The sequence below is a fragment of the Anas acuta genome, chromosome 4 (genome assembly GCF_963932015.1).
Source record: "Anas acuta chromosome 4, bAnaAcu1.1, whole genome shotgun sequence".
Classification (NCBI taxonomy): Eukaryota; Metazoa; Chordata; class Aves; order Anseriformes; family Anatidae; genus Anas; species Anas acuta.
The window spans coordinates 48,826,930-48,851,217 of record NC_088982.1 but is presented as its reverse complement, the minus strand read 5'-3'; the positions used below and the strand labels follow the sequence as shown (position 1 = coordinate 48,851,217).

Sequence of the window (24,288 nt, the reverse complement as noted above, 5' to 3'; positions counted from 1 at the left end):
GAGAGCTTCTTGAACTCCTGCAGGCTCGGTGCTGTGACCGCTGCCTTGGGGAGCCTGCTCCAGTGCCCGACCACCCCTCAATTTCAATAGTTCATGGTACCTAGGATTGGCCTATAGCAAAAGAAGAGTTAAACTCACCAGTTTGAATGTAGTCATGCATATAGTGAGCTTACCTGAGAACAGTAATTGGGAGCAATTTGAACTGTGAAAAGTGACAGAGTACACTGAAAGAATAAATTTGAATATATATTGTTTCATATGCATATGAATAAGACTGGAGGAACGGTACCTGTGGAGGGGCATTCAGCAAGTGAAAAATAGTGTAGATGGGGAAGGAGCAGGTGGGATATAGTTCACACATTGTACAAATTCTTTTGTTGTACAAAGAAAAAATGAAATCAAAGGCATTGAAATGTTAAAAGATGAGCTCAGGGATTTTGCACAGACAGGTTGTTCATAGAAAGTGAAAACCGTATCATGCTGCTGTGCAGGAAATTGAGCAAACCATTGCTTCGAATAACCTTACTTTTGGTGTAAGAAAGACAAAGAGTGACTGAAAATTCATTGCAAAGATTTAAAGAAAGAGCTCAGGATCAGTACACTTAACTATGCAACATGTCTAGTAAAATTGGACTTGTATTACATTAAATAAAAAATGAAGGGGAAATTTAAGTCAAAGTATGAAAAGGTTTAGTTAAATAATTCTGGTACAAGCAGATGCTCAGCCAATGAGTAGTGTTCCTGGAGTACAATTTTCAGCGGCATCAGGAAAAGTCTCTTGCCAATTTTTCTGTGCAAAAGAAGAACATTGTGATCCAGGCTAATGTACTGGAGGGAAAAATGGGTATCCTCGGAATCTAAAATATTCAAAAGACTACCTTTATCAGAATGCTAATATTTAGCCATACAGCCTAAAACTTTAGTTTATACAAGCCAGTTCCTGACAAGTTCATTTGATGATTTTCAGATAAAATATTTGGAAAGTTGGAAAAAAATGTGGAAAGCAAAATCTGTTTTTCCTTGAAATTTCATCCCCTATCTTTATTTTAATTTTATCAGCAGTTTTCTTGAGTCAAATTATTTCAGATATTCCTTGTTTCCAGGAAAATCATCCTAGACTCCATATAACCAAATATTTTCACAAATAGCTCTGCATTTCACTTTCCCTATATAGTTCAGGTAAACGCTTGTTGCACCCTGCAAATTAGGTGTTTGCTTAAGCCCTAAATCATTTAAAACAACTCACCTTAATTTAATAAGATACATTGTTGTACTCAGATTTGAAGTTTCATTTATACTTCTTGCATATATTTCTAAAAATAAATGTGAAATCAAAAGTTGTATGCTTTCATTAACCTCAAGTTATTTCCTTTTGAATGCAGCTGGAAATTCGGTAGAATTTAAAAAAAAAAGGTAAGCAAGTATGTGCATTCTGTTCTTCGCAATTCTTTTATTTACTGCTATGCTATATCCTCTGTCTCATCTGCATCAAGCAGTCCAAATTCTCTTTCTATAGATTTAATAACTTTTCTCTACCTGTTTTCATCAGTCCTCTCTCTGAACTCCTTCACTGACACACGGGACAATTTGCTAAATAATTTGTACTAATAAAATAGCAGAATTATGCAGTGGCCCCAGTAAGCCTCCAGCATTTGAATTTGTATACTAACTTATGAAAGATTGAAAGAGTTTTTATTAAAACTAGTGTTCAATAGCTTGTATTGAAAGGTCACAGAAATTTTAATAGGTTTTTTATTTATGAAGTCAAAGCTTCGTAGCAAGTGTCAATTTTTGATTAGATGATTATACCATGTATACAGTCCACAAAAAGCTTCAATGAAATGCAGTTTGCATTGTATGAAAAACAGAAACTACACACTGGGGAGAAGGGTGCCTTTTACGTGTATTCAGTGGTCCACTGGTTTTTTTAATCTCCATGGGATTTTAAAAACTTACAGACACTAGAAATAAAACAAGTACCTGTGAAGTGTCTGTAATTTGAGGTTAGAATATAGACCTCACTTACTGAGTATGACTGTCAGGACTGTCACAACCAATTCATGCAAATACAATTGTCCCTACTGTTATTTTTACCATTTCACTTCCCATTTCTATTTTTATTCAATCTAGAACATTTCACAAGCCCATATTCTCAGAGCAGAGACTTTTTTACACTGAGCTGAATGCAGTTTAAGTACTAATTGCACCTGCAATATGAATAAGAAACAGTAATAATAATTACACCTCATAGCTTCATGTGAAAAGGTTGTAAGCTTACTCCTGTTTCCATTCATGCCAAATTTCAACTAAAACGGAAAGAAAAGTAGATGTTAGACCTCTTTGTGAGGATACAATTGAAAAAGCTAATCCCCAAATATTGTAATTATTACTGATATGAAAAAGGTTATGCCTAAGTATAGGATTTAATCCTAGGTGCCTAGCCTACGCTAGCTTTCCTTAAAAGCTGTCTGCAAATAAGATCATCATAGCATGGCATTATTGGGCCATACCACATCTTTTTCCTTACCTGTAATATAAGAATGTGGCATATCTCAATCTGTTTAGACTCCCCAACAATGGATCTGCCATCAGGAGGGGACTTTCATGTCAGGTGCACGAAAATGACCATGTCTGCTACACAGATACAAAATGTAGTTACTTGAGATGGTGTTTCCGAGTGATTAATCAAGTCCCTGATTCTAGCCTTCAAAAAACTGTTCTAAATCACTTCATGCTTTTGATTAATATCTTTCCCCCATACTTTTTCACCTCATATATCATCCTTGCCAAAGTCAGAATCCAACACCTCTCTCCCCCTCCCTCCCCCCCCAAAGAAAAAAGAACAAAAACATGTGCATGTAAGCAAGCAAGCAAAATGTGGGGAGATAAATGTGCTGTTGAATACTTTATTTGTTTGTAAACGAAAGCAATGGTAGCTAAGCAACACAAGATGATGTATCACTACTTTTTATTTAAAATGAAACTTTTTTGATTTCTTCAAAAAAAGTTTAATGATATTTTGATTAAAAAAAAAAAAAAACTCTACTCTGAAGTATTTTTTTAATATAGATGTATTTATAGTCAGAAAATATTCTAGCTGTTGTCATTAACCGGCACTCGCTACCTTCTTGGCTATGTGACTCGGTACAGTATGCCCACCAGCATTTCTGTTTATTCCAGAACAGATACGTTAACCAGAGCACTGACAATGTTGTTCCTTGCGCATCAACCAAAAGGTAAACACTTCATGCTTTTCAAGCTGAGCACAAGCTTAGCAGCATTATCCAAGGAAGTTATATGCAAAGAATAGGGAGGCTCTGGCAGTCACACTTGTAAAAATTGCACCATCAAGTTTCACACTGATCTACTAAAATATCCTTAAAGTAGGTGGTCTTTAGATCTGTTTAGATGTAGACCGCACTGGCCAAGCTAACTTCTTCTCAAGGCAGAACACCTTTATAAAAGTAACATCAGTTACTTGAACAGCAACCAGTGAATTGTGGCTTCACTTCAGTTTCACAGAAAAGGTCCTGTGACTGCTGATCAGTAGGATTTGTTTTCTTGAGAGGAAGGAAAAAAGAGGAAGCACAATAAGGAACACAAATAAAGAACATTCGGGTAGAGCAGGTGGCACTGAGCAGACTCATATCACAGGACCTGGTTTCTTACTGAAACCAGGTTACAGCTTTCACAGAATCACAGAATCATAGAATGGCTTGGGTTGGAAGGGACCTTACAGCTCATCCAGTTCCAACTCCCTGCTATGGGCAGGGACACCTTCCACCAGACCAGGTTGCCAAAAGCCCCAGCCAGCCAGGCCTTGAGCACCTCCATGGACATGGGGCATCCACAGCTTCTCTGGGCAACCTGTTCTAGTGCCTCACCACTCTCAGGGTAAAGAATTTCTTCCTTATGTGTAATCTAAATCAACCCTCTTTTAGTTCAAAGCTATTCCCCCTTGTCCTATCACTACAATGCCTGACCAAGAGTCTCTCCCCAGCTTTCCTGTAGGCCCCCTTTATGCACTGGAAAGTCTCCCCGGGGCCTTTTCTTCTCCAGGCTGAACAACCCCAACTCCCTCAGCCTGTCTTTGCCCAATGGCCTCCAATAAGCTCAAGGCTCAGGGATGGTCAAATAAAGCAAAGAGAAGGTTAGGAAACATGAGCAGATGAGCAGAGCACAAGAGATAATAAACACACCACTTTGTAAACTCCTATCACTCACACACACGAATACTGCAGCCAGTTCTGATCCTTCGTTTCAGAAAGGATATAACTTAAAAAGATCAGAGAAGCTAACAAAGGTAATCAAAAGCTGGGATAACCTCTGTATGAATAATAACTAAACAGTCCAGGAATACTCAGCATACAAAAGGCTGGCACAGAGTAGTAAGACAGAGATCCATGAGATTAGTACAGATACCATGAGTGGCCATTACCTTTCCGTGTGGAAGAACAAAGATTTATAAAATGAAATTAGCAGTGGGCAGGTTTTAAAGAAAATATTTTTCTTCACAAGATTCACAACCATGCTAGAAACAGCATTCACCAAGTCCTTATGCTAAAGCACAGTCTGTAGGGGCAACTGGGCAAATCCACTGAAGAGAAATCCACTAGAAATAATTCAGAGGATCCCCTCCTCGGGAAGTCCCTGTAACACAAGCATTCTGCACAGCAAGCTGTGCTGCATTTATTCCCATGCCTTCTTCTGGACACCTGCTGTTTTTCACTCTTAGGGACAAGAAGGGTACAGGAACAAACTGCAGGGCTGGGCTCTGACCCTGTGGCACCGCTTTCACTAACATCCCAGATTCTGTTCGCTGCAAATTCCCTTCTCATCAGACACATCCGCCGTGAGGGAAGAAGAACTGCTCCAACAGGGGAAAAGCATGTCCTGCACTCGCAGTGCCACCAGCCTTTCCCTTCCTGCAGTGCCACCAGGGCACGGGGGGCACCACCTCTGGCCCCGCTCTCATTAGTTACAGAACCATTAAGGTTGGAAAAGCCCTCCAAGATCATCTGGTCCAACCATCACCCTACCACCAATGTCACCCACTAAACCATGTCCCTAAGCACCATGTCCAGCCTTTCCTTGAACACCCCCAGGGACGGTGTCCACCACCTCCATGGGCAACCCGTCCCAATGCCTGACTGCTCTTTCTGAGAAGAAATGTCTCCTCATTTCCAACTCGAACCTCCCCTGGCACAACTTGAGGTCACTTCCTCTAGTCCTATGTGAGAAGAGACCGATCCCCAGCTCCCCACACCTTCCTGTCAGGTAGCTGCAGAAAGCAATAAGGGTCTGCCCTAAGCCTCCTCTTCCCCAGTCTAAACAACCCCAGTTCCTTCAGCCGCTCCCCATGTGACTTGTGTCCCAGTCCCTTCACCGGCTTTTAGCCCGGGATGGGACGACGGGGGCCGGGCCCGGGACACTGCGGCTCCTCCCCGGGGCGTGCCGGGGGCCGGGCCCTGCGCCCAGGCGCGGGGCGCCGCTTAAAGGCGGCGGGGCGAGGCGGGGCGGGGCGCCGAGATGGCGGCCAGGCGGCAGCCGGAGCTGGACAACGTGAGTGCGGGGCGGCTGGGGGGCACCGCCAGTGCGCGGTGGCGGCTGTCGTTGGGGGCGAGCGCTGCGCGGGTTCCCCCTTCTTCTCCCTCCCTCTCTTTGTTTATTTTTGTCTTCAGCCAGCGCTTCGGGCCTCCTCTTCCTCCCCGCTTTGGTCGGGGGGCGACAGGCGCCGGCTGGGAAGCAGGAGCCCCCCGCCGAGCAGCGGGGGCACGGAGCCGCGGCGGGGTGCGGGCGGCTGCTGGGAGCGGGGCGGCTCCTCCCAGCCCCGGGCAGCCGCCTGCAGCCTGTCCCCGCCGCCTGGGTATGCCGGGTGGGGCTTCGGCTCAGCCCGGTGAGGCTGGTGCTCGCTCTAATTAGGGCGCTTCCTGGGTTTTCTGGAGGGGAGGAAATGCTCGCACGCTGCTCCCGTCCTCCCCGCGCTGCCCGGAGGTCGTGCTGCCGAGTGCTTCCTGATGGTGGCCCCGCTTCGGTGGGTGGGAGCTCACACGAGCTCTGATGGAGCTCCTGAAGCTCCGCCACTGTGTTTTGGAAACGAGCAGGCAGAGGATGTTGTCCCACCGAAGGAGGCTCCCTGCCTGCCGGGGGAGTGTGCTGTTAGCTCCCCTGGGTGCTTAGGAGGAATGAGGCTGCATGGCCTGGCCACTGGTGTGCCTGTCCTGTGGCTTGCTTTCAGGCTTTAAAATTACACCTGGAGAGGCAGCACAGAGCTTTCTTGTACTCCTACTTCTCGATTTTATGTTAGTAACAAGAAAAGAGCAATAGCGTTTATAAATCCTTAGGTCTGCAGTGTAAGGCCATCTTACCGGGTGGGTGTTCCAGCAAGGGTTGCTCATGGTCAAAGGCTGGGTAATCAGGAGGCTGAGATGGGTGAGGAGAAGCCTGGTTGCTCACCTTCAGTTGTGTGAGTGTGGCACTCGCTGTACTAAAATAAAACTGACTGCTGGCTGAGATAATGCTGGGTGGCTATCTCCTTTGTTGCAGGCAGCTGTCCATAGGTGAAACAACACCAGGGAGCCAGTCTGGGCTGTTGTGGTTAATGTGAAGTGTGAACCTACATAATGCAGTGAGTCAGGAACTGACTGGTAGGTTGGGCTCAGAGTTAAAGTAAATGGGGTTACATCAGGCTTGTGGCCACTTGTTAGTGGCGTCCCCCAGGGCTCTGTTTTAGGGCCAGTTCTTAGCAATGTTTTTGTAAGTGAAGCCAAAGGCACACTGAGTTTGCAGATGACACTAAACTGGGAGGAGCTCCTAAATCCCTCAATGGTAGAGAGGCATTGCAGAGAAGTATCTACAAATTAGAGTACTGAGAAATCACTAGCACTGTGAAATTCAACAAGAGCAAGTGCCAGATTCCCCACCTGGTATGGGGTAATCCTGGCTACATGTACAGACTGGGGGACAAGAGGCTGGAGAGCAGCCCTACAGAAAGGGTTTGAGGGAAGGGATTGTCCCACTCTGTGCTGCTGTGGCCTCACCTTGAGTACTGTGTGCAGGTTTGGGCACCACAGTATAAGGACATAAATGTACTGGAGAATGTTCAAAAGAGGGCTGTGAGGATAGTGAAAGGTCTGGAGGGGAAGATATATGAGGAACAGCTGAGGTCCTTTGGTGTCTTCAGAGCAGGCTGAGGGGAAGCCTTATGGCGGCCTGCAGCTTCCTCAGGAGGGGAGTGGAGGGACAGGCGCTGAGCTCTGCTCCCTGGGGACAGTGACAGGACCCAAGGGAATGACATGGCTGGGTGTTTGGGAAAGGCTCTTCACTGAGAGGGTGGTCAGGTATCCTGGGGACAGGCTTGTCAGGATGTGGTCATGGTACCAAGCCTGCCCAGCCCAGTTGAGGAAGTGCTTGAATAGTGTTCTCAGACATATGATCTGATTTTTTTGAGTGGTCCTTTGGGGAATTTGAGTCCATCAAGTTGGAGTCTGATCTTTGTGAGTGTCTTCCAACCTGTTTTCTGTTTTTTCTGTTTTAACAACTCATCTCTTCTCATTCTAGTATCTAGGAAAACATGCTCATTTTTCTTGATAAACTACTGTCTATCATGGCAATGAGGACTCCTCAATTTAACCGATATCCCAGTGGACTTCTACATGTCTTTCTGAATACTGGGATCTCTGGAGTGGGGTGGGTAGAGGGGCTTGCAGCAGAAAGCAAGGTTCTGTAGTGTCCTCAATGACTGGTTTCTGGCTGTTGATCATCTCTGAATGTCTGTGCTATAATGCCATCACAAGCAGGTGTTACTCTGTTCTGTGTACTTCATTCTGGGCTGTAGTTACTATCACTTCAGAGAAGAGTAGTCAAAACTTGATCCGGAATCTTGAGTGGTTTTATCTGTTAGATCAAACAAGCTATAGCATGGGAGACGACAATGCTAAGAGGGGAAACCTGAGCAGTTTGAGTTGCTGGCAAGCTTTGTTCAGCATGCCTGTGCACAGCCAGCTTCAGATGTACTGAGTGACTGAGTTCTAGCCTGGAATGGACAGAGGTTGCACTGGGGAAAGTTCTTGTCCACGAGAGACGACTTCCTCTCTGGTCAAGCTTAACTTTAGCTTTAAAAAAAAAAGGTACTACAGGAAAATTACATAGCTGAGACATGTAAGCTGAATGTGGAGGAAAAGAAAACCTCAGCACCAATGTGACAAGTAAAGGCTGCATGTACTCTACTGAAAGCAGCATCTTGACCAGCCCCTAGTGGCTGGATTCAACTTGAACTATTGCTGAGATGTACACAGTAAGATGTATTGAGTGTCAGTGGCTGGCTCTCTTCAAATTGAGATTAGATCTGTTGCTGGTGCACTGCGTTTGTCCTTTTTGTTCCCTCAAACTTGTCTGGACAAAGACAAGAATAACAGACTTGTGAAGTACCTGTATAAGATAAATGAAATGGGCTTGAACTGTCATTTCTTGGACCTTCTCGTGTGAATGTACTATATTTGTGGCCTCACTTGAGAATGATGCTGAAATATTTTTAATGTTTTAAAGACTAAACCCCCTCAAGACCGAGGGCAATGCTGGGAGGCATGCTGGTGTCAGATTCCTCAAGGATTGAACACCTACCACAGAAAGATGTGAAAAGTTTGCTTAGAACATAAGAGCATATCTCTTGAAATATTCATCTTCTTTGTTTTTCAAAGATGGAGTTGCTAACAAGAAATTTCTGTAAATTTATAATTCTTTTAGAGCTTACCTGTTTTTATAATTCTTTTAGAGCTTACCTGTTTTTACTTCTTCCCTCTCTCTGTTCCAGGGATCTTTGGAAATAACACAGAGTTTAGAAGATGATCCTCTTCTGGACGCACCTCTTACTTTGTCTCACACACTGCATTCACAACTGAGGCCAAGATTTCATGCTATTCCAGCAGTTTTCCTTGCCAATTTTCTGTTGCTAATACATGTAAGTTAAATAGCCATGACTTTCTTATGAAGATGTACTCTTTATTCTGAATTGTTACTCTTCATGTGGACAGAATTCTTCCAAGACTTTAATATGCTTTTCTTCCCAACCAAGCAAAACCTCCCAGTGAATTTTGATAATGTGTATGCTACATGATACTTGATGAATTTTAATTCCAATTTATTTGTCAGCGCTAACATACTGCAGCATATCTTTTTAGAAAGAAAAGCCTTTTAAATAGTGGCTGTTCTATGCTGTTGGAAATGTACTTTTAAAACACTATTGATTCATAAGTGCTTAAGACTAGATATAGACAGCTAAGATCAGGTTTATGCCACTGCCTTTTGGAGGATGAACTTAATTTCACAGGGAAGACTTTAGGTATTTCTTTACATGGTAACCAAGCAAGTCAAGCAGGAGTTGCTCCAGGGTTTTTATGTGGTAATGAATGGAGGGATAAAGGAATCCATGTTATTTCCTGCCCTGACTGACCTTTGGAGGCTAAAGTGGAAAAGCACAAAGCAAAATCTTATACCTAACAGCATGAAGGTGATGCTGAGGCTGGTAGACAAATAGAGACTCCTGCACAGTGGTGAGTTTATCCTTCAAAAGCTGAAGATGTGTATTACTGCTTATGAGCATATAGAAACTACATGTGAAGAAGAGCAGGTAGAGAGCTCAAGCCATAAGAGCTAACTGAAATGGTACTTGCATAGCATAATACCACTAATGTAGACATAAAGATGGTCTATACATAAAGCCGGGGTACTCAAGATGTGATTTTTAGTATTTTTCATAATTGAAAGTATGCTATGCTCAGTACTCTGCAAAATGTTCTCTGCTAGAACTTCAAGTTCATCTCAGCCTCTGAGGTCTCTTTAGGCAGCTGTGTAAAGCCATTCAAACAATATGCCCTGGCCTCTTGAGATGTAAAACTCTCCTAAGGCTGCTTGGCAGACAGAAGGAAAGGCTACTACTGCAGTTCTGCTGAACAGACTGCAAAACCTTCCAATGGAAACTGAGTATCCAGCCATATTTACTTTGCCTACCAGGGCATCACTCTGGTATCCATCCCTCTTCACTTCTCATTGTGAAGGTAGACACTGCTACTGATGGTAGAGCAGTAACTTTCCACTAAACCTTGGGACTGCTGATGTATACTGACATAACTGATGTAGCCAAATGTCAGTCACTCTGACCCTAGAAAAATGCTGCCTCTTCTGTACCCATCACTACTTTCTCTCTGCAAGTAGAGAGAAGTAAAGGCAGGGTGAAGAGTCCTGTCAACATGTCACCTTCTAGATGAAGTCTTGCTGCTATTCCTGAACCTGACAAAGTAGCAAGTTGGTCCTTGGAGCAAAATGAAAATAACTTTTTCTGTTGGTGCAATACAGGAATATGAAATTGCTGTATGAAATTACACCCTTGAAATGGTGCTCTTTCTTGCTGAAAAGAAGCATATTGATGGATGGAGAAAACAAGCTTATGGGATTTTTTTTCCTTCCCCTGTGCTTCTGTGTAAGTGTATAAACTGTGGAATATGAAGAATGTTAGGTTAGCTTCCAACAGATGGCCAACTAAAGCAGCAGGTATCCTGGAGAAGGTAACTCCAGGATATGAGTATGTATGAGGAAGAGTTGTAATGTATCTCTAATTCATGTTTTCCTTCTCCCTTCTGTGCCAAGAAATTGACTTATGCAGCAAATGGCTCCTTCAGTGCAGTTGCTTAGTTACATTAAATTCTGGAGTATCCTTATGCTGGTGTGTGGATGGGCTGGGTGTTTGAGTGGCTTTTGCCAAGCCTTGCTTTTCTTGACTTCTGGTTCCTGTCAAGAGACTCTGCAGAATGGTGTAACACACACAGGCTAGAAATAATTCCTTTGTATTAACACCCTGTTTTTCTTCTGCTTATGTACATACATAAAGCTGAGCTTCTTCGATACTACTTTCTAAGAATATTTTTCTGTATATAAAATTTCTCTGACCTGTGGTGAAAAACCTGTTGTTGGACTACCCTGGAATGTAAGCAGGTTGTCATCAATAAATGCCGCTTGTCAACTTCCTCATATGTGCATTGCCATAGTAGATTAGTGATACAGTTAGCAGCTTTATTAAACTTAATATAGCCACTTGCTGTACTGACATACATCCCCGATGCTGCGAGGGAGTTGAACTGGATGTGTTGCTGTTGTAAAATGGCAAATCTAACAGTAAATGGTATGGTTTAAGTGAGTTAGCTGAGTTATTCTTAGCTTTGTAAGAAAAGGGAATGGTTAAATTATACCTTAAATTTTACGTTGGTAACCATCCTCCTATTTCATTTCCCAGTTGCGTTACTTATCCAATTTCCAAGAAAACTTTCTGAATTTAATGTGTTTGAAGTAATATCATTATGGATAATATAGGCTCTTTACTCTCCTTTTCTTTCACCTTTACCCTACCCATCCTCTATGATATGGTGTTGCTTTTATGAACTAATGATTGTGTGCAAATTGTTCCCTCCCCTTTCTTGCCTCCTTAGCCTTTCCATCACTTACTGCATTCACCATTCAAGCAAGCTAAGGGCAATTCATATCAGTAGTGATGTAATGGTTCTAAAAGATTACTTTCTGGGAACTTCTGAAGGTGCTTGGGAAATGACAAAATAGCAAAATGAGTTCAAGGGAGTAGGAAAGGAGTGTGGATATCCATGTCTTGGAGTCTTGGATATCCATGGAGTTGAATACAGGTAAACTCATGAAACAAGCTTTGAAAATAAGATGTTCCTTCATCTTCAGTCCTGTTTTTGAGGTATAGTGTACAGAACCTTGGAAGCTCATTTTAAGCTAAGGGTATTAGGGGTACTAAAGCTTTGTAGGTGTAAGTAAAGTGGTCTTTGCTGTATATAGAAGCTTTTGCTTTTCTTGTGTTGATTTTTTTTTCAGTTTTAATGTACTCCTTCTTGACAATGAAACAGTATGGGAAAGTGCCATATTGTTCAGTGAAAGAAAATGATGGATGTCATTTTCTATGACAAAACATTCTGCAAGGATCTAAAAAAAAAATCAATAAAACTGTCCCTGTGTGCTTACAGATACCTGCAGATAATCTGCACTAAATATTGCCTTCTAGTTGGCCAAAGGATTGCATATGCTGCTCTTAAGTGCTGAAGCTGGAAGCTTGCTAAAAAGTCTAGAAGACAAGAAAAGTTGTAATGTCACCAGCCTGGTCATTCTGATATAAATTGAGCAAAATGGTAAAATCTGGTAGTAGGGATTGTTCAGTGTATTTACTAGCTCACAGAGGTATCTACCTGGTGTTGATTACTTGCACTGTAAGGTAGAATGTTTGTTTCACTTTAATGTTAACCTAGAGATTCTCAAATGGATTTAAGCAACTTAATCTTGACTTAAGAAAATGTCTAACTCCCTCTGTTTTTGGAGAAAGAAGTGTAGACTTCCAGTAAGATATAAGACAGTCCTAGAGAGCAGTAACAACTACAAATGAGGGAGGTGAAAAACTTTTTGAGTACATCAATTTCCCCTTAAAGTAAAAGACCCATTAAAAAGTGTCCAGGAATCAAATTAACTTACTTTGAAAGGGGTACTTATATAACAGTATAATCAATTTGGAGGAAATGCTGAGAACAGTTTTCAGCTTTGTTCAACTCTGCTCACAATCAATCATGAGTGTTACTAGAGTGATATGTAGTCATTGTGGTAAGAGCATCTAATGTTTCTAACTTCAAAAAGAGACTTACGTAATGGTGCATGACTTTCTGAATTGATTTTATTAAAGTCAGATGTTGACTAGAATTTTTTCTTCCTTTCTCTTCCAGGTTGCTTTTGTTGTTCTAGCGTTTTTAGCAGCTATGTTTTGTTCTTACCCCAATCCAAACCAGGATAAGTGCCCTGGAAACTATACTCACCCACTTAAAGTGCAGACTGTCATAATCATTGCAAAAGTAATTCTGTGGATTCTGCATGTGTTTTTTGAGCGATACATCCACCACCACCACAGTAAAGTCAGAAGCAGAGGTTACTTCTCAATATATCGATCAACAAGAAATCTAAAAAGGCTTCCGCTTGTGATACACTCTACAGGTAAAGTCAACTTGTTTTAATGTTCTTTTGCAAAGCCTTAAGTTTTGATATGAGGAAAACGGAATAGTTATTTAATATATCTTAAGAACTTGTTAAAAACCTGTCTATGAGCATTTGTAAATGCTATTTCAGTCAGATGGGCTTTCTGAAGGACTGTTCTGTCCTGCCAGATGCGTGTTGTAAAGAACATAAGTGCCCAAAAGTGTGAGGCTGAGTAAGCCATCTAGTGATTTGTAGTTTTCAGCCACAAAATACTCAGCCAGCAAGGTCTTTGGCTGCTAGTAATGGCAATTCGCATACTGATCTATCTAGTTAGGTAAGTGGCAAGACTGCTAATCTGTTAATCCTTCTGAGGAGTGTACTTTGCTTTTCAAGCTGTGTTTTAAGTAGAAATGGGTGGATCACATGTTGCTCAACATTTGTCTCAAACTAGTCAAACAATATTCTAATCTTCAACAGGGCTCTAACATTTCACTGTACTTCCTACTGCTTTTTTGCTGTTTGAATGGTGTGTGATGTATGGTGGTGTTTTATCTCCATATATTCCATGCTATACTGCTGGCCAGTGAAGCTGAAAGATATTTCAGCAATTAGCTGTTTTTGCTTCTCAAAAAAAAAAACTGCAATAAATTGAAGTGTCTGCCTAATTTGAGAGCCTTTTCCCATGGAAGTGGTAGGGGAAAAGGAAAGAATGGTCTTTCACAGTATGTTTGTCTCTTATCTGTAAATCTGAATAACTGGAGTAAACTTTTCACCTGCCTTGATAAACTGCGGTACTACTGCTCTAGCTTTCCACACAGTCACTAAAAGATCTAGTTCCCCTTGAGTGCAAAACTTCAGGCTATGGCCACTAGGTAGAGCTCCGAAGATAAAAGATGTTTTTGGAGCACTGAAAAGATCAGGCTACAGCAGGCTTAAAGATGTTTCAAAACAGTAAAAGGACTGTTCTACCTGTTGAAATCTGGATTGTTAAACTCAAATGCCCTGCTTCCTGTCCTAGGTTGAGTCTGTGTCTTTTCTGTACCAGCTGTGGGCAAGTGTAAAAGTTCAGGTGTGATCAGATCTGTTTTAAACTTCTTATGTAAATCACTTCTAGATCAGAAGCTGGTGAGCATTATTACTGCGAACTTCCTGCTGTGCTAACTGCTGCTGCTATCACTTCCATCCTGACAGTTCAGTTGCCTAATGTAGTACAAAAGAACTTGAGTTCCCTAAACACTTCAATGCTCTTAATAAATGTAATGCTTTATCCAGACTGGTTATAGCATTTCTATGGGGGAGGGAAGGGGAACCTTTTTATATTCTGCATTGGATGTATGCTGCACTGTATGAGAAGAGGGGCTTTAAAGAATTCAGAACAATTGTTAGGTTTATAGCTAAATGCTTATCCTTGACTAATTGTATGCAGTTTAAATTTCTTTAACCTACAAGTGTTAAAGTAATAGCCAGACAACTGGAAGCCTGTGCAGATATATCTCCTTGTATAAGGAAGGGGTTAGCAGTTGTAGTTTCTTTTTTTTCAGCTTCATATTTAAATACACTGAAGGAAAACACTACTCTTTTTCAATTATGACTGGTGTTACTTTCTAGGAATTGGGGGAAAAAATATGATCTTGAAGCAGTTTTGAGGATGGATAGTAGCTACAAGGTTAGAAACTGTTTAAGTGAACACATTGTTTATTAGGTGTGCCTAGTCCATTTCTTCACCACTCTTTTAACTTGAAAAAATCAATAAGAACTCATTCCATACCATTACAGTCAAATGCTGAAAGAAAACTTCATTTTTCTGCCAGCAACTGTGATCTTGCATCAAATGTAACACTTGTTTTCTAGGTAATGCAGCCCTGCTTTTGATTCTGTCAACCCAGCATTCCTTTCCTGATCACAGTAAAGTGTACCTGTATCTTATCTTGGGAGTCCTCGGTGTGGAGCTGATTAGTTCACTGACCTGCTTGGTAATTTACACAGGTAAGATGAGTTTTGCCTTATTGAGTGAGGAGTGCTATAATGGCTACTGAGCTCTGTTGTTTGCCCTCAGAGTAGTGCAGCTGGGGTACTACAGGATGTTTAACTGCAACTATAAATACAACATGATTTTGTACCTGTAGAGGAACCAAGCCAAATTCAAAACAAATGTGTAGGCTGTCAGGCTTGGTGTGGTTTTGTGGTGTTGTAAACAAAAGCTCTGTTAGTTTAAAGCTGTTGATCCAGTTAAGTGGCAATAAAAACAATTGTTGCAAGAGAGATCTGTGAGCAGGATTGTTAGTTTGGGAGTGTGTCCTCAAATGTAACTGTTGTGAGCTGTGAAGCAGTGAGAGATGGCTTTATCAGATCTAGGATTTACAGGTGGAACTCACAGGATTGATAGTATGGTGTGCCTTCAACTACAGACTTCTAATTCTATATTACCTTATTTTTCTCTTGATATGGTCTTATCTCAGAAGCTGCAGTTTCTCTGTCATTAAAAGTGAAGAATTCCCTCTGTTTTTAAAATATAGTGGCTCTTAAAATATTTGCTAATGCTAAAATAAAACACTGCATAAAATTGATGCACTGCTTTGTGCTGTCCCTGTCTTGTAAGGCTGTCTGTTCTTAGGTTTGGTGTAAAGCTTAGCAAGACTTGATAAGCTTCCTTCTATCAAACTACAGTAGTAGTACTATGTAAAATGCTGGTTGATAAGTGTTTTAAACAAATGATTTTCTAATCTCATTTTAAAAGCTACATGGGTTTATGGGTCATGTGAGCTTAAATAGAAGTAGCTGCATTGAAAACACTGGAAAAGGTACATAACACTGAAAATGAAGTTATCCCTTTTTTTTTTTTCTTCAAAAAACAAAGTGCATACTGCAGTGTGTCTGACAGGACATTCTGGGTCTTGAGTTGAATGGTTTGTTTTCCTGCTTCTGAGGTGCTGCTTTTTACTTACAGCTACAAACCAAGGGGATAACAGCTTAGTTTAAGTAGCCTCAGTAGCACTGGTTCCTCCAGTGGAAGGAAAAAAGATGAGCAAAACTTTGCTCCTGACTTTTAATCAAATAGTAGGAAGGTAGAAACACATGGAAACACAGTGTTCAGAACTGCATGCAGCTTAAAGGAAAAATATTCCTACAGTCAACAGCATTTGTCATAATCTGACTTTTCTGACTTCTTTGTGGTTCTGTTATATACATGTATAGATTTAGAAGAGTTTTTCTTGTAGAGAAGTTTTGATGTGTTCTTACTGATACGGTTGATCCAAATATTACCAAGTGGCTCAGTCATCTGGGACATAAAAACTAATCTTGACTCTTCCTGGCACAATATTAAAGTCAAAACTCAGCAAGAAGTACGGTTGCAGCTCTAAACTACATGTCTCTTCCATAAGAGTGGGGAGGCCTGAAGGCATGTAATCTTGTCAGGCTTTGCCCATTTAGATGGGCAAAAGAAGAATGAAGAGAGCAATGAGAAAACATGAGCACGGCCATCCTAGAGAGCTATTCCAAGAATGCTGGAAATCGTCCTGCCTTAGCATAAGCGTACTTACTTTGCTGGGAAACTCCAAGTAGAGATAAGCTACAAAACTTCAATGGAACTTCAGAAACTCCAGTGAGAAACAGTATTTCTTACCGAGGCCTGTTGTAGTTCAGAGGTATATTATGTGTCTCTTATGTTATTAAAATAGAGTACGTCAAGGTCAAATTCCTTGTAAATAGGTCTGAGACCTGAGTTTCTAAGAGCTCTCAAATGACCTGTCATGAGGCAGGTTATCTCCCCTAGCTTGTACTACCAGTGCTCGTAAAATCCATTACCAACTTATACCAGGAAGATGCAGGGTGTGATGTTGCTTTCCAGACTGATGAGCCAAAGGAGGGACAGAGCTGCAGCACAAGTAGGGAGCGAACTGTCCCTTCTGGCAAGAGCTACCTTCCTTCCTTAGCAGCCCCAGAAGAACAGTCTACACATCATTCTCTAAAGCTTGATTGCTGCACAAAGCAAGGGTTATCTTATATAACTAGAGGTTAAGTTATATAAACAAATTTATGTAACTTGCCTCAAAATGGGGGAAACTTCTCCAATCAAACTAGATCGCCTGTTTTAGTGCGTGGTATGACTTGTTTTCCATCCCAACACACATTGAGGTAAGCTAATGGACTGCCTGCATGTCTCTTGCAGGCTGCAATGGTTGTTTGTTTTGGCTTTAACCTTTTCGGCATAAAGCTAAAACTCTCCTGATGTACACAAAAGTATTCAGTCTTTGGAAGACTGTTGTGACTGATGCACTTCTACTTCTCAGACCAGCCTGTGACAGGAAACGTGAAGCCTCCTTTGTAGGATACTTTAAGGACAGTCCCCTGCTGTGTTGGAGTGCCTCTCCAAGGCAAGCACTTACCAGATACCACTTACTGTTAAGATGGTATCACTAACGTAGCTCTGCAGCTCAAGTAGCAACCCTAGAGATATTAAGGTGACTCCACTATGAACTCATAATAATCAACCCTTTTTTGTGTTGGTATATTGCTGATTTTTTTCTCTTCTGTGGATTCATTTTTTTCTTAACTACTAGTGAGGTGTAAACAGTAACCTGTAGATTCTTATAATGACTTCATGTTGTTAAAGTATTACTATATTCAATGTCTAACAAATGAAAGTTGCGTGGAATACCTGTGAATTGTATAAATCACAAAAGAGCTCCAACAAACGAGAAGTCTCTAGAATTACAATGGCCTGTGAAATATAACTGCCATTCTTAAAATGTCTTCAGTCAGCAGTGTGTGCCCACATAGATGCAGGATCCAGAGGTGAGGGATCAAATCTACATGGAATTGCTAGGATTATCCTATAACAGACTTGACATAAGTCCTTCAAGTGAGGTAAATGTGCCTGGAATGAAGTATGATAGCTCTAAATGTCAATGTAATATCTTAAGTTCCTGATAGGGCGGAGTTGAATGTTCAAAGGTTTACTAAATATGTATTTAATGACTACCCTGCATATTTCTAATATCACTTTAATAAAAGACTAACATTCCCACAAAGAAAGTATGTTGGAAATTCCTATCTATTCCTTTGTGGTTTTATTTGTCGAGGAATACAGTCAAAGAAATAACTAACCTTTGAGCCCAACTTGTAGCTAACCTCTGGAGGGTCTTAGCATTGTTTTAGGAGGGTGGCCTATAGTAAACCCTGTAATATTATTGACATGTAAGGACAGCCTTTCTCTGCTGTAGTGTGGATTTCTCATGGAGACAGACTGTTTTTTTTTTTTAGAGCCATTAAATGTATAGCTTCACAAGTGCCCCAACTACGTAGTTGAAAATATGTAATCTAGATCTCTGTGGTACATTCCCTTCCTTAATCAGGAGCCGATACTGAATAACTTCAAATATTTCCAGCTTCCTTCCACAAATAATGCAGAGGGTTCCTGCAGTTTCTCCTGTCCCCATTGTACGTCTGTTAAATTTAGTCTTAAACTTTATTCACAGATGCTGAGGAGTGACTTGGTTGTGATAACCTCAACATTGTGAGGCTCACAATATGAAGCTGATCAAAGAGCCACTCTGTTCAAATACTTAATAGATTTCTGTACCAAGTCTGCCCTAGTTTTAGAGCATGCAGACAAGCTGCTGCTTCATTGCAGGTAGTCTAGTTAAAATAATATTTATGAGAGCTCAAAATAGAAGTTCTGACCCAGATACCAGTATAAAAACTTTCTACTATTTTTATTGCACATTGCTTGATTTGTGGCCTGAATTTGGAGATCAAATCTGAAGTTCCCTCTCAGAGGAAGCTAGATTTTTTTTCCTTCCCCTAGGCAATGGACTGTGCTTTACAAGTTAAGCAGCATGTTCAGGTTTCCCTATTCAGGTCTTCACCCAGTCTTTTGAGTGGCAGGACTGAAAAAAAGGAGTGTGCGGGGGTGGAAGCAAAAAAAAAAATTACTAATTTGTAATCCCAGCTATACCAGAGAATGAGGAGAGATTAGGTTCTGCTTTTACTTCCACTTCTCCCTAATCCCATGACTGTCTAATTGGCTTTCCATCTCCTATTCTAAGGTGAGCATATGTTCATCTGTTACAGATTTGTTTTTAACTTGAAGCCTGGTGATACAATTTTTTGGTGGTGGTAGTTTTCTAATACTTCATGAAACTTTTTTTTTTTCAGTGAAAATAAGCAACTTCAATCGTGCAAAGCCAAGACCTGACATAATTGAAGAAGAAAAGATGTATGCTTACCCTAGTCACATTACTTCTGAAGTTGGATTCAGGTAAGACGTTTCTGTATTAATCATGCCATGCGTTCAACTACGGTCAACACTGACTAGTGTAATTTTATTACTGCATGTAGAAATACTTGTATAGTATTCAATTTGTCAACCAAAACAGATAAGTGAAGCTTCTTCAGAAACTTCTTTGAGGCAAGAAAATAAATTGTGGGCAGTTAATAGATAAAGAGGGAAACTTTGCAGTTCTGTCCTGTGTCAGCAGTTAAACATAAAATTCTAGCAAGGGATTTGGAATATATTTCTAGTTTGCAAAGTAACTATTATTGTGGGTGAGTCACTTGGGAGAAAGATGGTGAGTGATACAGAGAAGCTATCCAGCATTAGCCTCACTCACAAGTACTGAGACTGTCCTTTGTGTACCTCCTTGCTTCTTGAATGTCTTTCAGTTGCCCAAATGAGACTGATAATGACAACAGAAAGTCAGCAAAGTTAACTTGGATTTCTATATATCAATTTATTTTGAAGCTTCCTAATAAAACATGGCTTTTGTATGCCTTAGTGAAAAATAGAAGTGCAGAATTCTAGGGATGCTGATATTTCAACACTTCCCCAGGTGTCGCAAACACAGGCTGTACATGCTCTTAAGGAACTTGGAATTAAACATCCAGGATACAGGAAGGATTTTGAGTTGTCTTGGTATTTTGATACAATGTCTGACTTGCATATTGATATCAACATCATGGTGAATGCATGGAGGACCTCATTCCTTTTTCATTCAGCTTTTCCCCTGAGAAATCTTCAAGTGCCCAGAAAACAACTTTGCAACAATGACCAGCTGAGGAAAAGACTCTGATCTCCTGATTAAAGAGTGCAAACTTCCTGTGAGAACTGATTGCAAAATAGTTATTTTAATTCAGGTCTATACAACTCTGACTCTCTTCCCCTGGAGAGTTAAGGTCTATTGAAAAGTGAATCCTGTCAGCCCTTCGGTTGACCTTGAATGCTTTTTTAATACTATGACCTCCACCACCTAAGCTACTGACCAGGAGCTGTTCTGGTGCTTTAAGTTGGTAATGCAGGTTACTAGTTAGGATTGCAAATTTTGTCAAAGACTTTTTTTTTCCCAGCTTGACCACAGTAGGTTTTTAATTCAACTTAAGTCTTTTTCCACTTAAGTTGTTACTGAGTACTTCATAAGAACTATGATTAAGGGCAATGTTACTCCATAAAGTGCTGCAAGGCTGGGGAGCAACTTCCTAAGTTCTGAGATGCTCACCTGTGTGCTAAGAGCAGACTTCCAAGTCAGTCAGCAGCAAATGGTGAGTGAGGGAAGGCAGGAGTATTTGGCAAAACTTCAGCACTTGTTCTTTCTGTTCGAAGTTTCTAATGTCAGGTTTGACAATTCCATACTTCATAAACAGAAGAGGTGGCATGGCTTTCTTAGTGAGCTAGACTACATGCTATAATTGTACTAACTTAAGTTAGTTAAAATGAGTAAGCAGCCTTATTTCTCCTCCTAACTGCCTTGCAGGAAATATGTTAATATTACTTATGCAAACATGTCATTAAACTTAGCTAAATCTTTCTCTCTTTCTCACTTATCCAAAAACAAAGTTAGACAGATTGCTTCTTCCCTGAGGAGCAGTCAAGATTAACAGGAATAAAACTGAAGAGAGCAGCTTGTTATGGTATTGGTTAACCAGCAGTGACCTCTCATATCAGAAAGCTACTATCTCTTACTGAAACCTGTATTTACTATTTTGTTCTTTCAAGGGAAAATTCAAGTTTAGAAGAGATAGTTGAGAAGCAAGGAGATGTAATAGAGTATCTTCAGCGACACAACGCACTACTCAGCAAGAGACTACTGGCGCTAACATCTCAGCAAATAAAAAGTTAAACATTTGGAAAACTGCTGTTGGAGCACAAGAGGGAATATGAGGCAATGCAATATCCAAACTTTCGTACGGATGAGTCTTCAGTCATCTTTCACACTTCTATTTTGAAGTTAAACTGGAAGCATGAGCTCTGCATATGCTGTAAGCCTGTTACAGTGGGACATTCTGGCTTTCACATCAGTTCTGAAAAAGATCTGGAGCTTCAAGGATTTTTAAATCCTAATAGGTTACAGTTGCACTTGATGTAATGGTTCAACTTCTTTCAGTTGTTGCTATTTTGCCCTGCTGTAATCTTGAAGTACTCTATATTTCTAGAATACAAACTTGTTCTCAAGGAAAAGGTAACTTTGTAGAGGATGGCTACATGGTTTGCAGTACTGAAGTTGGGGACAAGATGTTCTCTTGCCGAATTCCAGTACTTCCAGTGTTAGAAGTGGTATACTTCATTCTGTACAAAATAGATATTTGCTTTCTGGATCTGCCCCCTTTTCTCCTCTGCCAAGAAAAGGCATGAATTATTGCTCGTGCCAGCAGTGAAACTTGGCATCCTGTTAAGAAAAAGGCACTGAGTGCCCTAAAATGGTATATTTCACATGTGGTACAAAACAAGGTTATGATAAGCAATCTGAGCAGATGTTCAGAATGTTGGCTTTAAATCCCCCAAGAGGTGTCTTAACGGCTGCTGACATTCTTTTTACTGAGATTCTGTGTCAGCAAAGACTAAACAGATTCTTGTTCTGTCTTCTCTGCCTACCGAACTAACACAAATACTTGAAGCAAGCTCTCAGTGACCTGGTAAGCAATTTGTGTTGAGGGAGTTTTAAGTTAGGTCCTGTACAAGATGCTATCACAATTGCACTTAGACTTGTTCTACATTCTGATTCTTCAAAAATGACAGCATCTTAATGAAAATGCTGCAGTGTGTACGTGGGTGGTTTAAAAAAAAATTCTTCTGGAAGTTGGAGAAACAAGAATCTGCAGATCTACTAGCATGGATTTATTGGGAAGGGTGGTAAAAGAACCATTCTCTTCCAGGTACTACTTTGTCTACCAATGTAGACTAAGCATTATTTTAGAAGCCAATATCTATGGGGAGACAGGGTAATCACTGGTGAAAACTCAGAAGAATGTTTTCATGGGAAGTGGTCTTGTGGTTGAATGGGAGTGGGAGGGAAGACAATCTTTCTATTTTGGTATTGGGGCACAACTTCAGAAATAATTGTTCAGTGTGTAACAAATATGGAGGTTGATGAAAAAAATATTGGGGATTTTGCTGCTATCCAACACTAAACTGTTCCCCTTAATTGTTGTTGGTCTTTGTTTTTGAAAATAAAACCAGGATTTTATAATAAACATGTGAGGGATACAAATGTCTTTGGTTTTAGAACTCAGGTTTTGATGTGTTTGTGTGTAATGATTTATATAACTTCTGTGAAAAGCAGTGAAATGTGAAGTTCATGCACAATAAATGCAACAACAGAAAAGTGTGAAATCTGTCATTATTAAAATCCTATTTTCAAGACCCTGGAATACTATTCTGAACAATTGTAAGTTGCAGAGACAAAAGCACTTTAATGTGGAGCTCTAAATGAATCAAGGCTGAGATGTCTGAACCTGATTTGTATATTACTTCCCCTCTTTCTTGAGGGCAGGGAGGCTATCAATAGGATATAAAGAGTTCTAAGAAAAGCTGAGAAACCAGTAAGCCTGATGTCTGTGAATGAGAACTTGAGAAAGAATTAGGGGACACAGGTCAGCATACCTTACAGAAAAGGGAAATCCTGCTTTACAAAAAGCCATTACCTTCTATAAGGTAAATTAAGCTCAGGGAGTGGCAGTGATAATATGCTTGGATTTCTAAAAGAAACACTGGGGGGAAGGTAAGGACAAGAACAATGTTTGAAGGAAAAGAGTGAAATAAACTAGTGACTAATAAAATGATGGATGAAAATACAGACAGCTCTCTAAATTTTCCTACACATTTAGGATGACAAGTGAGCAACTGTTTTAAGTTGTGCAATGATTTTGAGATCCTGACAGTTTGTTTCTATTCTTTTAAGATACTGTGGAGCAGATCATCTTGAGAGCCATCGCACAGCACACACAGGAATATAGGACAATGAAGTGATCAGAAACCTCCATGGGCTCATGAAGGGCAGGTCCTGCCCAACTAGCTTCATCTGCTGTGACAAGATGACCCACTTAGTGGATGAGGGAGAAGCTGTAGATGTTGTCTACTTGGAATTTGGTTAAGTGTTTGACACCATCGCTTGACACTATCTCCCATGCCATTCTCCTGGAGAAGCTGGCTGCTAGACAAGGGTATGGTTGGGTGGGCTGTGAGAGTCCTAGTGAGTGGAGTTCAATCCAGTTAGCGGCTGGTCACCCTTAGTGTTCCTCAGGGCTCAGTATTGGGCCCAGTTCTGTTTAGCATTTTTCTTTATTGTTGATCTGGACAAGGGGATTGGTGTCCTCTGCTAGCAGCCTGAGGATGCACTCAAGTTGGTGGGACTGGTGGTTGGCCTGAGGGTAGGAAGGCTCTTGGGGAGGGCTTGGGGTAGGCTGGGCTGATGGGCTGCATCCACTTGTTTGATATTCAGTAAGGTAAGTGCCAGGTCCTGCCCTTGGGGTATAACAACTTGCTGTGGGCTTTGGGATGGGTGGCTGGAAAGCTACCAGCAGAAAGGGACTGGTCAACAGCCAGATGAACGTGAACCCACAGTGTGGCCAAGGCCCAATAGCAACCTGGCCTGTATCAAAAGTATTATGGCCAGCAGGATGAGGGAAGTGATTGTTCCTCTGTACTTGGCTCTAGTGCAGCAGCTGAGGGGATGGGGGCTGCAGCGAGGAGGGCATCAGTCACTTGTCAGTAGGACAGCAGGGATGTGGTGGAGTCACCATCTCAGGAGGGATCTCAGGAGGGGTGTGGAGGTGGCACTGGCGGATGTGGTTTATTGATGGGACCTGGCAGGTCAGGGTGGTGCTGGGTGACCTTGAGGAGCCTTTGCCACCCCATGGCAGCCAAGTCCCTGTCTGCAGCCAGAGACCGAGGGGCACCTCCTGCCCTGGTGCCAGGGTTGCCACAGGGCACACCGGGTGTTATAGACACTGCTAGGATGCAGCGCCTGCAGGTGGCCAGGGGCCAGCTGG

The 24,288-nt window shown here is 41.3% G+C and overlaps 1 protein-coding gene across 3 annotated transcripts; it reads left to right on the top strand.

Moving 5' to 3' along the window:
- The first annotated feature begins 5,414 nt into the window (after positions 1-5,414).
- Positions 5,415-22,622, top strand: TMEM192 (transmembrane protein 192). Of its 3 annotated transcripts, none has more exons than XM_068681152.1 (6): positions 5,415-5,562; positions 8,813-8,959; positions 12,777-13,041; positions 14,875-15,009; positions 19,183-19,285; positions 21,017-22,622. In XM_068681152.1, the coding sequence occupies exons 1-6, from the start codon at positions 5,530-5,532 to the stop codon at positions 21,138-21,140; spliced, it is 807 nt and encodes a 268-aa protein (XP_068537253.1). In that variant the 5' UTR covers positions 5,415-5,529; the 3' UTR covers positions 21,141-22,622. The 3 variants fall into 3 exon arrangements, with proteins under 3 accessions (XP_068537253.1, XP_068537255.1, XP_068537254.1); XM_068681153.1 differs by lacking the exon at positions 5,415-5,562 and adding an exon at positions 10,354-10,477 and having other exon boundaries at positions 8,822-8,959; XM_068681154.1 differs by lacking the exon at positions 14,875-15,009.
- Positions 22,623-24,288: the final 1,666 nt, after the last annotated feature.